Source organism: Triplophysa dalaica, chromosome 20, assembly GCF_015846415.1.
Source record: "Triplophysa dalaica isolate WHDGS20190420 chromosome 20, ASM1584641v1, whole genome shotgun sequence".
In the NCBI taxonomy this organism is placed as follows: domain Eukaryota; kingdom Metazoa; phylum Chordata; class Actinopteri; order Cypriniformes; family Nemacheilidae; genus Triplophysa; species Triplophysa dalaica.
The window spans coordinates 4,541,026-4,556,160 of NC_079561.1; the positions used below are offsets into that span (position 1 = coordinate 4,541,026).

Genomic DNA, 15,135 nt, shown 5'->3' on the forward strand with positions numbered 1-15,135 from the left:
CCGTTCCAAAAAATTATTTCTGGTTAGAGGTGGGAAATATCCGGGGTGTCTTAAACGCAGTATTAGCACACACTTTGTGACTGATCTTCAAATTTTCTTATTAAATGAAACGTACACAGAGAGAAGCAGAAAACATGTTTTTTCTTTTCCTTTTAATTCTTTGTTTCTCAGAAGCACAAAATATTCTGTTCAGCATCAGGTACTTTTCAATTTTGTCTTTTATCAGAACTTAGTGCTGGGTCAGTGTTGTCACATTAGTACAATGTTACAAATAACTGTATTGGAAGATGGTTTACACACTTACAGTGCATTTATTGCATCGTAAATCAAACCAAAGGATAAAATAGTGCAATCATATTGATTTCCCTTTATTCTGTGATAGACCTTTGTTATTGTCTTCCTCTTTCCTCCAGTGTGGCATACAGAACAGTAATCTGTGGTGCAGAACAACATAAATATCTATTAAAATAAACAATCAGCAATTCAAATCTACTTTGAAGACCCAAAGACATTGTTCTTGACTGTACAAATCACCTGGAAGAACATCAAGCATATTTCTCATTAGGAAGAGCTTGTTTTAGTGGTCCTGTTATTGTGCTTTAAAGCTTGCATGTTGCTTTTCAAACCATATAACTTGATTTAAAAATGTGCCTTATGTAAACCAAACAGCAAACAAGATTAAGCATGGGCTCAAATAAAAAGGTTTTGTTCAATATAAGCAAATAATATCACATATGTACATATTTAATTAATAAAGCTTATTATTTTGTTTGTGCTATTCTAGGCAAATGACTTTTAGTGTGCAAGATATTCAAGCAGTATTTTGATGGGTTATATGCATCTTTTTCTGGCCATTGTATCGCTTTTATTAAGAATACAGTGAAGTGGCTTTCTACAAATGGCTGTAAAGTTTGTCATGCATAGTTATGATTCGCAATACACAATGAGACTGCATCTGCATGTATGCCAAGAGTAAAATAAGTGATCTTATATAAGAGATTGTCTTGCAAATAAGTCATTCTGTAAAATGTGTTATAACTTGTGTTGTTTTACGGAAGAACAGCAAGCAAGAACACAGCAGCAGATGTGTCATCAAGATCATCACTTATCATGCAAATAAGTGTCTATGCGGGAAAGATAAAAAACGATCCAATTTGTGAACGAATCATTGTCTGGATGATTCTTTCACGACATCACAAGTTTATTCAAGAAATCTCCTGAATGCACCAAAAACAGGAGATCAAATCTACTGTACAGCTTTAGAAGATTTTTAGCACACTAGTTGAAAGGACAGCTTGACAACCTTTCTGATAACTGAATGGTTCTTTTTCTTCCTTGAATGTTTGAAAGATCCAGTACCAATTCCCTTGCATGGGAAAGAAAGACCACCACATTCTCTATTTAAACCGTAATTTTGTTTTCCAGAAGTTAAATGGAAAATTAAGTTAAAGGAATGAAAGTAAATAAAGAATTTTTGCAAATTCTTGTAAAAGGGTTTTAAACATGACCAGTAGAGGTCACTCAAAACAATTAGTATAAAGACTGTAACATTGTTCAATGATGCTGATCAGTGCAACAGTGGGAAAACATTCATGTGGTCTACTTTTACTCATCTTATTGAAATGATGAAGTTGATGTGGTTGGAAATATTGATGAATGACTAGTTGACAAACAGTTTCACCGACAACGTCCAATATAATCAATGATAAAACTTTAAAGATGCAGTTTTATCTGTATCTTTATCTGTTAAATTAATCTTATAAGATAAATAAAAGAGGTTTTCAGTCTAAAATTGTAAATAATTGTAATTCTTATTATTTAATTATATTTATTTTACTTTTCTTCTTTGGGTGAACTGTTCCTTTAAGCAAACTGTATTTGACTATAGTGTAAAACTATATAAAAAAAATTGTAAGAGGTGGAGGTTGAGTGAGCTGACTGGCAGTTGTGCGGGTTCATGTTAGTTTTATAGGGCACCTCTGTGGGAAAACGGTGAGAGATCTCTGATGTCAGCGCCAAAGAGACACCAGGGATAAAAACAGGAGATTGAACCTGCCGGACAGACGGGACCACCAAGGGGCTCCAGAACACCGTTTATCTCGCTGTGGGTTTCAGTGTGCAATACTAAAAATCATCTCTCGATGGTCTACCATAAATAACTCATTGACTAATCGGTCTTAAGGAAGCCCTGCACATTAAGGATGCTTTCAGGTTAATCTGACCCCATTAATACGCAGTTTAAAGGTGAGCTTTCTTATTGTGTGTGGCCAGCACCGTTGCTTATTAGGGGATTCATTTTAAGATGGTTGTACCGTGCAAACTGTCTAACAGCACAACACGGCATCTCATCATAACCCATCTGTACATCAGATCAGTCGAGCGTGTGTATCTGAGAAATTTTATTAGTGTGTGTCGGCTGAAGGCCTGCAGCAGAGTGGTCCTGAGATGTTGAGGACGACACGCGTGTTAGTGCAGGGAAAGGGGGCGTGACCTCACAGTGAGGCTGGGATTGGTCCAATTCCTCGCAAGCGCTCATCTTTATCTCCATCCGTCCACTCCTCTTCTTTCTAATCGGTGGGCAGCTGCTTTGAGCCCTCATATCATTCTGGGGCAGTGAGTGGCTGGCCTTAGAGGAATATTCTGGGGGTCTTTCCCGAATGTTTTGTTTTACTCAGACCACTCTGTAAGAATCATGACGTGGAGGAAGAGATCATCATGGGTTAGGTGCCCTGTGGTAACAAGCTTAGTTTATTTTGTAAAAACAGTTTTGACTGCAGAATGTCACGATTGACCAATCAGAATCAAGTATTTCGAAGCATTATTTTGTAGTTGATTTAAAACTCACCGTTATTCGTGGTAGTGCTCATTCAATTAGTTCCTGCGTCTCTGAGAACTAGATAAAGATTACGCGTTTAAGAAATCGTCATTGCAGATGTGATATGCCAACATTTATAAACTCACCTGTTGGCTGGAGTTGGCTGACGGCGGGGTTACCACATTTTGCTCCACCACAGGGTTCATAGGGGCGGAACCTGGAAGGTGAGTGGCCCGCCAGTATATTTCCAAATATTCAGCTAAGTGTTCACAAGCGTCTTCTAACTGATTCTCATCCAGAATGACGTCAAACATTTCCTGAAGACAGAAGTGGTGAGGACAAACCGTAATGATGCAGAAACTGTAGGATCAGCGCTTTAGCTAAATGTGTGTACAATAATGAGAGCTATGCATGTTTACAGTCTGCAGGACTCACTGGTGGGCACTGCACGAGTTTATCTCCTGCCATCATTTGTACGTTGAGATGTTTGCTTTGAGATTTCCCTCTGGATTTAATGAGTCTTTGAAGGACCTGGTGTGGAGTGACAGTGAGAAAATGAGAAGCACTTTTGGAAGTTTTGAAAGACATTGACTTAGTGACCTATACATCTATACCGCAGTTACATGTTGTTTCAGGTATGTAAAACGTTTTTCATAAAAAATAACCATAAAAGGTACTTGTGGAAAATTAAGAGCTGTGAAGAAAGCATTGGTGCATAATATTTTCGGGTTACTTTCACTTTGGGCAATTTTAAGCTCTAAACGTTAAGAAAATCTTTTTTTAAAACACTTTAAAGATCCAAAAACACAGACTTCTTATTACTCAATACTTTATTACATTTGTTTACAAACAATGTTCAACATGCATCTCATGAGAATTCATTTTCACTTTCTGTCGACTTTATAATAAAAACATTAAAATGTTCACTCATTGTTAAGTCTCAGTCAGTCAGTCTCAAAATGTATTTTAAATAATTTATAATTATACATTTGTTCAAAATAAGTTTTGATGGACTTTCTCTTAATTGTTTAAGGGGAAATTTATTAAAGTTTATTTTTTTTTTAAACATTTCTGTTCAATTAAATAAAAGATTATATTGACAAATTAAACTTAAACTAAACAAAAAACATTTTTTAGAAACGTTGCCTTCACAATAAACTTAAGTTTAAATTGAGGCACCAAAATTATCAATTGAAAATTAATAGAAACTATTTAAATAAATATTTTTTAATAAATTAAATTTATTTAATAAAATAAATTTGCTTGTAAAGCAATGTAATAAATTAAAATAATAATAATAACATGACATATGGACAATGAAAAAATGGCTAAAATTAAACTAAAATGAATATGAAAAGTAAAAATATAAAAATAAAAGCTAATTCCAAATATGAATATTTAAAAACAAAAACTTTAATATTTCTGTATTAGACAAGGGTGAAAATTATAATAATTAATAATCATAATCAACATAATAATTAGTTTTTTAAAAGACATAAACAAATAAACACATTTATTGACTGGATAAAAAATGCTGTACCTTTGGAGAAGACACTTTCACATATACTACAATGGGAGCGAGTGAGGTCTTGAGAAGCTGTGCGGGGTGGTTAATTGTATCTGCATCCAGGACCACCAGCTGCAGGCTTTTAGCCAGCTCAAATATTCTCTCTATCTCACTCTGCACCTCCGCTGAGAAAATAATAAAATAACAAACAGATATTTTATTACTCTTTATAATAATGCTCTGTGAAATCTCTATCCAGTATAATGTCACTCACCCAGACTGGATCGCGTGTTGGACCTTTCCATAATAGCTTTCTTATTCAATACAGATCGCTTGGCCAGAGACAGATCTGCCGTTACGCGTGTGATAGAGATCCTGCCAGAGACCACAAACCAACAAAACCAACAATAGTACTTGGTACAAAACAAAAGTTAGAATTCACACCAAAAGCTTTTCCACTTACCTCCCATCAAACCTGTGCTTCAGGAAGTCAAACAACGCTTTCTGCATCATATCGGTTACCTGCGCAACAAGACATTGTAAACGTAGTGTCTAAAATGTTACATGTGAAATGAACCAGGAGATTTCAACATTCAACCAGTCATTTTGTTGTCCAGGGAATCGAGGAGAAAATAAAGGAGTCCTCTGCCAGTGATTTGAAAGAAGAGCTGTATATAATGTGGTTTGGGTGATGTGGATTTATTTAGACACAGGAGTGAAAAATGAATGACTCCAGAAATAGATGCTGTAGAAGAAGGTACCCGGTGTTAAAGAACTGACTAGTGAATGCATCCAGAGCTGTGTGCCACAGCTATACTTAAATATTTCAGGTTCATGAATCCACTGACAAGCCAAATTACAAGAAAAACATCTTACAATGCCTGGAAATTCACATACAGGGTCCCAAATTAACATTTTGCCACATATAGATATATATTCTGGAGAAATCCTTGATAGAGTAAATTGTCAATAGAGGTACAGTTTAAAAAGTACAAAACTTCACACTAACCAGACTTTTCTTGTGAAATTATTACTGACAGATAGATGATATCCTTTGATTCTTAATTCGCTTGAGCCACACAAATATGTTTCAGACTGTCATTCCTTCAGTTTAAAGTATATGTTACAGTTCCAGGACTTTTAAGCACAAAGTCAATTTAGCGCTTAGTGAATGTTACTTTTTGACCCAGCATACACGTAGATACATCATAAAACTGGCTTGTTTCTATAAATATAACAATAATCTAATTTAGTAGAGTTACCTCATAGCCTTTCAGTGAGGGACCCACCAGAACAACAGGCCTCATTGATGGAACAACATCATAGGGGGGAACATGCTCCGTCTGCAATACACACAAATACAGATCTTACATATTCTGTATCTTTACTATCTGAAGAGACACAGAGGCCGGACACAAACTTAACAGGTCATATCAGTTTTTGGAAAGTGATGCATTACGGGAGTAAAGAAGCAACCTAAACCACTAACCTGCTTTTGCTTCTGTTTGGCTTTTTGAAAACAAGAGAAAAGTGTTTAAGAAAAACCTATAGAGGCCGTTAGCATGTGGAATGAGTAAATTCTTGTACATTTACAATGGAATTAATCTCGCTAAAAGATCAAATTAATTGAAACCTCAAACAAAGTTTGGAGAAATAACAGATCTGTATATGATCACCAAGCACTTAAAGGGATAAGTCACCCCAAAATGAAAACTCTTTCATCATTTACTCACCCTCATGTCAAATCCTAACCTGTATGACTTTCTTTATTCTACAGAACACAAAAGAAGATTGTTTGAAGAATTTTGGTAAATAAACTATGCTTTCGTGTTGCTCAGTGGTTAGAGAATGGTGATAGCAACGCCAAGGTCATGGGTTTGATCCCAGGGATTGCACGCCACATACTCGAATACAAATGTATAGTATCATGCAATGTATGTCACTTTGGATAAAAGCGTAAGCCAAATGCATAAATGTAAATGTAAATACCTATTCACTTCCCTTGTATGGACAGGACACAAAACCCATTCCTCAACATATCTTCTTTTCTGTTCAGTAAAAAATGATTCTTAGGGCTTGAACACACTTGACGTCTTTTTCGACAAGAACAAAGTTGACAAAAGCGCTTTTTTTTGTAAAAAAAACAAAACACGCTGGCCGCGTTTGGTTACAAATAGCAGCCGAATGCCACGACTTCAGAGGCTACATCTGTGCAAAAAAGCAGCTCAGAGAAACAGTTAGGCAATGTAACGGAAGTCATTCTGAATAATAAACAGAGAGCGTCTTTGCAACAACTCATCACATATTTAAAAACTACAATACTAATTTCTCGACAGAAATGCAATCAAAAGTTATTGAAAGTGAAAGTTCAACTTACATTTATACAAAACTATGCTCCAACCGTAGTTTCGGACGTTTTTTTCCCGAGCTTGATCATTCTCGACCAATCACCTCCCTCGCATGTTTTCATGGAAACGACTACTCCCTTGTCATTGGTTTGAAAAGCGTTTTTTTCTCAGAAAAGTTGAACTTTTTTCAACTTAAAAAGACGCCCTGAGCTGCAGAAAAAGACGCCGGTGCTGGCGTTTAAAAAAACGCTCAGGACGTTTTTGGAAAACACGGTTTACTCCATAGGATTATAATGTAAAACAGACGCTAGCTGCTTCGAAAAAGAAGTCAAGTCTGAACACTGTCTTATTCGGGTATAAGACATATTTTGAATGACATGGGGGTGAATAAACTATGACAGAAATTTCTATTTTTTAGGGAACTATCGTTAATATTTAGGATTACAGCTGAAATAATGTCATTTCAGTAATGTGTCTGTCGTTCAAATACTGTATTTGAGTAGTTAAATACCTCTCACCTGCAGAAGGAGGTGTAGATCTCCAGCTCCCAGATGATGCATTGCCTCCTGCTTTTCTGTTAATAACATAAACACATGAGAAAACATTGAAATATACATGCAAATGAATTACTAAATGCTTTCTGTTTATACAAGAAAGAATCTGTTTTCTAAGAAATAGCAATCTTCATCCCAAATTACAATAATTGGATATAGAAGCACATACAGAACTCATCAATGTTGATTTACAGGACATTTTAAAATGACCATAATGATGAGATGTAATTGTTGGTCCAACCTCTGAGCTGCTTTCTGTTCCTGTTTGATGCGCATGGCCTCCAGTTTAACAGGACTGGGAATGAAAGCAATATCTGCTCCTTCCTTTACCAGCCTCCCAATCCACCAGTCATTATTGTACTTCTGGAGGATGTAAAACAATGAGCTCAATACACTAACCAATACAGATTTAGTTTAAATTCTGTCATCATTTACAATTCCAGTTTCTAAACCAGTATGACTTTCAGTTTGGATGTCCAAATTTTGTTAATAGCATATTTTTTGTAATTGTGTAAATGTGTTGATAACACCCTCAAAAGAAAGTCAATGTGTAGAGGAACATCTAGGGAGTTCCTTAAAACTTCTCTTATCTCACCTCTTTTATATGTAGAAAATCTTTGGTTTCAAAGTTGATGGCGGCACCCTGAACCGGACAGTCCTCGTCCAGAGCCCCACAGTAGTTGACATTGGTTCTGACTGCAAATGCCACAGGTTTGGTCTGCAAATATAAATAAATAAAAAACTCTGAGCAAACAGAAACGAAAGAAGTAATGAAAGTCTGTATGAGTAAGTGCACCTTGGCTCTCTCGAGCTGGAGCAGGACCTGGCGCTCGGCTTCACGCCGAGACGCCTCCTTGTCCTCCTCCAGGGACAGGTCGGAATCAGATGGCCTGCTCGTGTAGGAATCAGCTGAACTCTGCAAAACGGACAAGAGCAGAATGTGACTGCAACAAAGAGACAGGCTGTCACATAGAGCAAAGAGAGAGAGAGAATGGAGAACCTGACCTTACCTTACCTTACCTTACCTAACAAAGTAAATAGAGGTTTTAAAGGTCCAGTGTGTAATTTGGAGGATCTTTTAACAGAAATCTAGTTTAATAAACATAACTATATCTTCAGAGGTATATAAAGACCTTACATAATGAAGTGTTATGTTTTTATTACCTTAGCTATTTCTGTCTACATACACAGTAGCCCTAAACGGACAAACTGCTCTCCTTCGGTAAAGAAGCGAAAACGTGCTGACATCTTAGCTCTGTGTCAGCCTCCATAGTGTTTGAAAAGAACGGGAGTTAGCCATTGGTTGCAATTCACAATCTCACCGCTGGATGCCGCCAAATTCTATAGACTGGACCTTCAAATATAAACCTTAAATAAACACATAAATCAAAATAATGTCATCAATACATTTATTATTTTACCGTTGCACACTAACAGGCAAAACAAATTATTGAAAAATTTAATTGTAATTTAAAGTCACGTGTTGGTGGGTGTGGAAAAGTCTATTACACATTCAACTGCTCTTTTCTCTCCCCTCCGAGCCTAAAACAGTGAGGATATCATTTAAATATCAAAGCCAGCCACAGGCTGCGGGCATCTGCAGCTCCCACCATCCAAAGGAACAAAGCATAATTAAGCAGACACAGTCTAAGTAATTCATACAGTGTCTGTGATTAAAATATACCTCTATTTAAATGAACATGTTCATTAAAAAGCAACCTTGGGAGGAGAGGATCACACAGATGTCCTCAACAAATCATTGGATGATCTATGTCATGGTCATCTCTAAGTTGTTTGGAATTGTTAAAATACATGAAAAGAAAGATATGTTTAACATTACCATTTCTAAAGAATACAATGTACAAATTGTGGAAACACAAAAGAGAATACAAATGTAGCCACATAAGATACTTCTTATGCATCTTTTTTAGGTATGATTGTATGTCTAATAATAAACGTCAAGCACAATGTTAAAGTGGTTTGCTGCTCTGATTTAAAGGGATAGTTCACCCAAACATTGTGGGTAATTAAAATCTTATGACTTTCTTTCTTCTGCAGAACACAAAAGAAGATATTCTGAAGAACGTTGGCAACCCAACAACACTGACCCCATTGACATCCATTATTTGGACACAAAACCCCTGAGACATTTCTCACAATGTTTCTTTGTGTTCCACAGAAGAAATAGTCATATTCAGTTTTAAATGCATGAGACTTAATAAATGATGACAGAATTTTTATTTGTGGGTGAACTATCCTTTTAACCTGGCCTTCCAGCTTGCCCAAGATGGCGTGAAGCTGGTCCTCGTTTTCCAAAACCCCTCTAAAACCATCAATGTGTCAGAGCGCATTAAACTAAACTGCTGCGTCTCTGACAACACACATTTTGAATTCCATACACATACATTTTACATTAACTCTGAGTCTTTTTTAGATGACCTGACAGACTAGGCAATTTTTTCGCTCAGTACCTGGATCGATAGAGTAATGTAATCCTTTAAAAGACACAGTGCATGGCAACCTCATCGGCTTAGAGTGTTTCCACAACACCTCGTCTGATATTCCACTTTCAACATACATTCTAACCATCAGCCTTTCCCGGAAACAACCGTGAACAAAGCTTATGTAAGACAAATAATGCATCAGAAGAACCCTAGGAATATCAAAGTGTACAGCAAAATGGACATGATGTAACTAATGTATGTCAAAGCATCCTGTCTTATTTTACCTGCTAGTCCAGTACTACTAATTCTGCAGCTTGTGTTCTTTCTAGTACACCTTCTACTGTGCACATTTCTCCAGTTCTCCAGCAATTGCACTGCCTTCCAGTAAAATATCGAGTCGATTTGAAGATTATGTTACTTACTTACAAGGCACCCCATCTTGAACCCCAATATCTTACAGAAAATCTTCACGTTTACACACCTTCACGTGCTCTCAGATCTTCATCTTCTCAGTGGTACCTCAGATACGAATCACTACCATGGGTGCGCCCGCCTATGGAACTCCATTCCTTTAGATATCCGAAACAGCGATGCTTGCGGACTTTTAAAACATGTCTTTTAACTGAGGCTTTTTCATCATATGCTCCACTGAGTGTTATCTGCATTTTATCTGTGTATTCTAAGTGTTTGTTGTGTTTTTTGTCTTGTCCACCGAATTTTACTATAATTGTATATTTTGCCTGTTTGTGAGGTGACCTTGGGTGTTTTGAACGTGCCATTAAACACGTTGCATTATTATTATAATAACTTGTTGTGCAGCATGCGCAGTAACAGCTTACAGCCAACAGGGGGCAAAAAAACACCACGAAACTTCACTTGTTCACATGGCTTGTTAGATAACAGCCATTCACTATCATAAAGCTCAGAGTTTCAACTGCATCATGCTTTAATATTGTCAGAATGTATTTCACTCGTCTCTTATGTGTCTGTTGCAGTGTGAACAGCATGGAGTTGGAGGTTGGTTGCAGAGAACCTGACTGTGATGAGGCCAGAGCAGAGAGAGGTGGGTGGATCTCTCCAACAGGCAACTGTGCACCATTCAAAACCACATGTATAGGCATGAGATAAAGAAATAAAGGAATTAAATGGTGCAGGTTTTTGATAAAACTCTTCTCAATGATTTTTCTGGATGCCACATCACTTAAAGGGATAGTCCACCCAAAAATGAAAATTCTGTCATGAATTACTCAACCTCAAGTTTTCCAAATCTTTATATCTTTTGTTTTTTCTAATGAACACACAAAAAAAGATGTTGGGAAGAATGTTTGCAACTGACATTTCTGAGGCAAAATTGACTATCATAGTAGAAAAAACATAAGGTACCCCAGAACTGTTTGTTTTCCTACATTCTTCAAAATATATTCTTCTGTGTTCACAGAACAAAAAAATATAGAATAATCTATTCTACTATGGTAGTCAATGGTGCCCCAGACATCTCAGTTGCTAACATTCTTCCAAATATCTTTCTTTGTGTTTAACCAAAAATAAATGTACAGTTTTGGAACAACTTGACTCTGGGTGAGTAATTCATTACACAATTTTCATTTTTGAGTGAACAAGTATCAAATGCCAGAATCTAAACACATAGAACAAACCTATTTAAAAGCCATATTCAAAAAAACAAAACAACCGAATCCATTGCAGACAGTTTTACTGTACATTTATATTTATTAATTTAGCAGCTTTTATGGAATGCGACTTACAAAGTAGGTGAAAACAATAGAAGCAATTTGTGCAACAAAAGAACAACAATGCATATGTGCAGTAAAACAGGTCTTAGTTACCCTACGACAGTATATAAAAATAATTCCTTTTTTTATATAGAATTGAACTGTATTGGTTTTAATGGAAACTAATGGTATATGATCTGGTAATGTTATGGGAAACAACAGAACACCATTAAATCCTAATAAAATTAGGCAGTAAAGGAATTTTGTACTGGTTTTAATAATAAACAACGGCTTCATTGTATTTGTAAAGGAAATCATCAGAATCTCTATTTACAATAAATCACCTGCAACGCTGATACTGTGAAGTCTAGGTCCTAGAGCAAAACCAGTCGAGAGACACTGGTCTTGGTCAACATATCCACTCTCAAAAAAGGAATTGAGCAATATTGACCAGATGCAAAAACTAAAAACAAGCTTTCAAAGTCATACCCCTTGCTGTCACTCTATTTTAACACAGGAACAGGTGTGATATGCACGTCAAGACATTTGAACAACTGTACCATATATTCATCACATTAATATATTCAACAAATTAATAATTTCCCCAAAACCTAAATTAAAGGAGCAGAACGGATGAGCATGTATCAATTAAATGCATCCGCATGTCTAAAAGCCAGTTTTGCATCTCGACCGAGAATCATTTATTCATAAAAAAGGCTTATAGGAGGTTATTAATAGACTATGAGGCAGGCGGAATGCATGCAAAATTCATTCACTCCACCAAAGCAGCAGCAGCAGCACTGATTGATTACAGAATCACATGGAGGAAAAATGTAACACGGCGAGAGTGAGAGAGAACGAGAGAGAGAAAGTGACAGAGATAAAGTGCACGAGAGGGAGAGCGAGGAAGGAAAGAACGAAGGCGAAGCATCCCTACCTTGCAGCTGAGCAGCGCTGCGCTTGAATCGGACGCGGACATGCCTATAGACACCGCGCATATCCCCGCGCATCACTCTGCGGCCGAGCGAGACGCGAGGTGCTCCCCATGATCAACAGTAACGGGAAGACTCCCCGTATGATAGCCAACTTACTGCACTCAGCGCCTATACAAAATTGATGCCTCGACTGCAGCAGTCGAGTTCAGCTCGCTGAGAGCAAACACCCCCCACCCCATCCAAACTCTGCCGCTGCTGCTTTTCTTCCGCCTGCACTCACATTCAATCAGGCTCCATTTTCTCCACGCGCTGGAGATGCTGTTGCACCAGTTCAGCGGGGGAGGAGATGTTTAGATGTTTACCTCTCACACGAGACACTGACATCTGATGCTCCTGCCGCAGGAAACACTGAGGGGGTACACAAGTGGGATGCCCATGAAACGCATCGGGTTGTGATGCCCGGTTATGCAGTGATATTATGTAAAGAAAGCAAAAAGCAGTTTGTGGTGGAGTCCACATGTATAAAACTAGTGAACATGTTGCTTTTCTGTATTTTTATTTGGTGCAAATTTATGTTGGTTTATAAATCCGCATAACATTTTAAAAGACAAGTTTATATTTCGCACAGGTTACTACACTTTGCTGCATGGCAGAATAGCTGTGTGCTACACAGGTTGTGCAGAATTTCTTGTTGAGCGTTTTTGTCTTTTTTTTAAACAGTTATCTTAAATAGCTACAAGATACATTTAGTTGGCAAGAAAACTTGTTTTATGGAAGAAAATATAAGAATACGAAGTTTGTTTAAATCAAGCAAAATAATCTAACAATTGGGTGGGAAAAATAAAGTTCACAAAATTTTGTTTGACAAAATGTTCTTAGCAGTAGAAAAAAGTTGAAACGAATGGCTGTAACCTTAAAGGTGCAGTTTGTAAAAAATCGCCGCTAGAGGGCGCACGATCAAAACAACAACATTGCCGTAGCTTGATGAAGCTGTGAAGGAGCGAGGAATGATAAGATCTGTTGTCTTCAACTCCACCGCTGATCCCCATCAATCAGACAGGAACGACAAATCATTTTAGCGCATGAGGTAAAGTTTTATAATTGTTGCGAATAATTGTTGTCCATAAATAAGGGCCTTCTAGACACCAGACACTATTTCTGCATTTGTCCACGACACTGTTGTCATGCGGTTTCTACGTCAGTAAAGGCGGTAACAAAGGTTAACGTAGATATGATACCATTGACAGACGACTGCACAGCACCGTGTCACTGTTTAGAATGTCAATTTTCTCACGATTTACAAGTAGTTGGAAACATTTGAGGTATCGTAAGAACTCAACTGAAATAACACTGGCTTAGGGGTTTCACATATTTTGCTGCAAAAATATGTCTTTGTTCTGATAAACACAGAGAAAGATATTTGAAAGAATACTTATAACCCAACAGTTCTTGGACCTCATTGACTACCATAGATGGAAAAATTCTTTATCATTTTTTGTTCTGTTGAACACAAAATAAGATATTTTGAAGAATGTAGCACAGCAAACAGTTCTGGGATACTTTGACCTCCATTGTTATTTTTCCTACTAGTCAATGGGTTCCAAGAACTGTTTAGTTACAAGCATTCGTCCAAATATCTTTCTCTGTGTTCAACCGAACAAAGTCATTTATACAGGTTTGGAACAACTAGAGAGTGAGTAATTCATTACAGAATTTTCATTTTTGGGTGAACTTTCCCTTTAAAAGTATGCATGCTCAGACATACTCAAACTCTTGGAATTATAAGGTTTCTATCTGCGCGTCTGAATAGAAATGTTGAGCTTTAAAGTTTTTACATTTTATATAATAAAAATTATATCAGGAACAAATAACTTTTATACAAGAAAAAGCCAGAGACCATACATGTATTCCACATCTACATATCAACATTTTCTGAAATTTGTAAAACGCAGATAGAACCTTATAATTCTGAAAAAATGTTGTGTCCATAAACATAAACAAAATGAATGTCCTCAACATAACCTAAAACAAAACAAAAAATACTATCGTTTGCCTGCTCTTGTTGACAAGAGTATCAATAAAACAGTCGACCATGAGGTTTCTTTTAAACATTGTTTTGTGTTGCACTGTTTGCTTAGATGTTCGCCTTCCTGTCGCTCATCAGTTGGCGCGTGGGCAGGCTATTTCTTTCGCCTTGTCATGCTTTTCTCGGGAATTGCCCAATAAAATGAACAGGATCCCTGTTACGAAACGAAAAAAGTTCGAGACGTCATACGTCCAACTCGTTGACCATGTTAACCATGAGAAGCCAGCACGTCTAACAGTGTAAAGAAGTCAGAATGCATGAAACAGCATGTTACCCGATCTTTAATATCATAGCTCTATTTTATCCTTTTGTGCCCCCCCTCATACATCATTTCATGCCCGGCATGTTTCGGTGACAACACCAGCAGAAGACTCCAATAGCCAATGTGATGTTAAATCAGCACCACATACTGAAAGCTCTCTTGAGCATGAATTAACAATGCAAACAAACACATCTGCCTGATGAGAAACAGCTGTGAAACCAATTGCATTAATGCACCGGTGCCCCATAATGTGGAACAGGGAATCAAATGCACTATATTTTCTAAAGTCTACACAATATTGACAAAAACATACCCCTGCGTCATAACATTATATGCAAATAAATCTATCTAACCTTGCGCATGTGCAAACTTATTTCCAGCAAATATCAATATCATTGATATGACTACTTATCTCAATACATATGCAAAATCTCTAACATTGTGACCAAAATTC

The 15,135-nt window shown here is 37.0% G+C and overlaps 1 protein-coding gene across 2 annotated transcripts; it reads right to left on the bottom strand.

The window, feature by feature from the left end:
• Positions 1-164: 164 nt before the first annotated feature.
• cacnb3b (calcium channel, voltage-dependent, beta 3b) lies at positions 165-12,629 on the bottom strand. 2 transcript variants are annotated; one of them, XM_056733821.1, is made up of 14 exons: positions 12,336-12,629; positions 8,021-8,140; positions 7,820-7,942; positions 7,466-7,587; positions 7,189-7,244; positions 5,812-5,831; positions 5,585-5,665; positions 4,786-4,844; positions 4,597-4,697; positions 4,356-4,507; positions 3,251-3,346; positions 2,962-3,132; positions 2,846-2,893; positions 165-2,681 (listed from the first exon to the last, which is right to left on the bottom strand). In XM_056733821.1, exons 1-13 carry the CDS (start codon positions 12,375-12,377, stop codon positions 2,864-2,866), a joined length of 1,173 nt encoding a protein of 390 aa, XP_056589799.1. In that variant the 5' UTR covers positions 12,378-12,629; the 3' UTR covers positions 165-2,681; positions 2,846-2,863. The 2 variants fall into 2 exon arrangements, with proteins under 2 accessions (XP_056589799.1, XP_056589800.1); XM_056733822.1 differs by having other exon boundaries at positions 165-2,729.
• Positions 12,630-15,135: the final 2,506 nt, after the last annotated feature.

Bases quoted from the DNA above. Each gene is read 5' to 3' on its own strand.
- cacnb3b (XM_056733821.1), bottom strand. From the start codon at position 12,377: ATGTCCGCGTCCGATTCAAGCGCAGCGCTGCTCAGCTGCAAG. The intron at 4,508-4,596 runs GTGAGTGACATT...TTATTTTCTCAG, and splicing joins CAACACGCGATCCAGTCTGG to CGGAGGTGCAGAGTGAGATA. The intron at 3,347-4,355 runs GTACAGCATTTT...ACTCCACACCAG, and splicing joins TGAAAGTGTCTTCTCCAAAG to GTCCTTCAAAGACTCATTAA.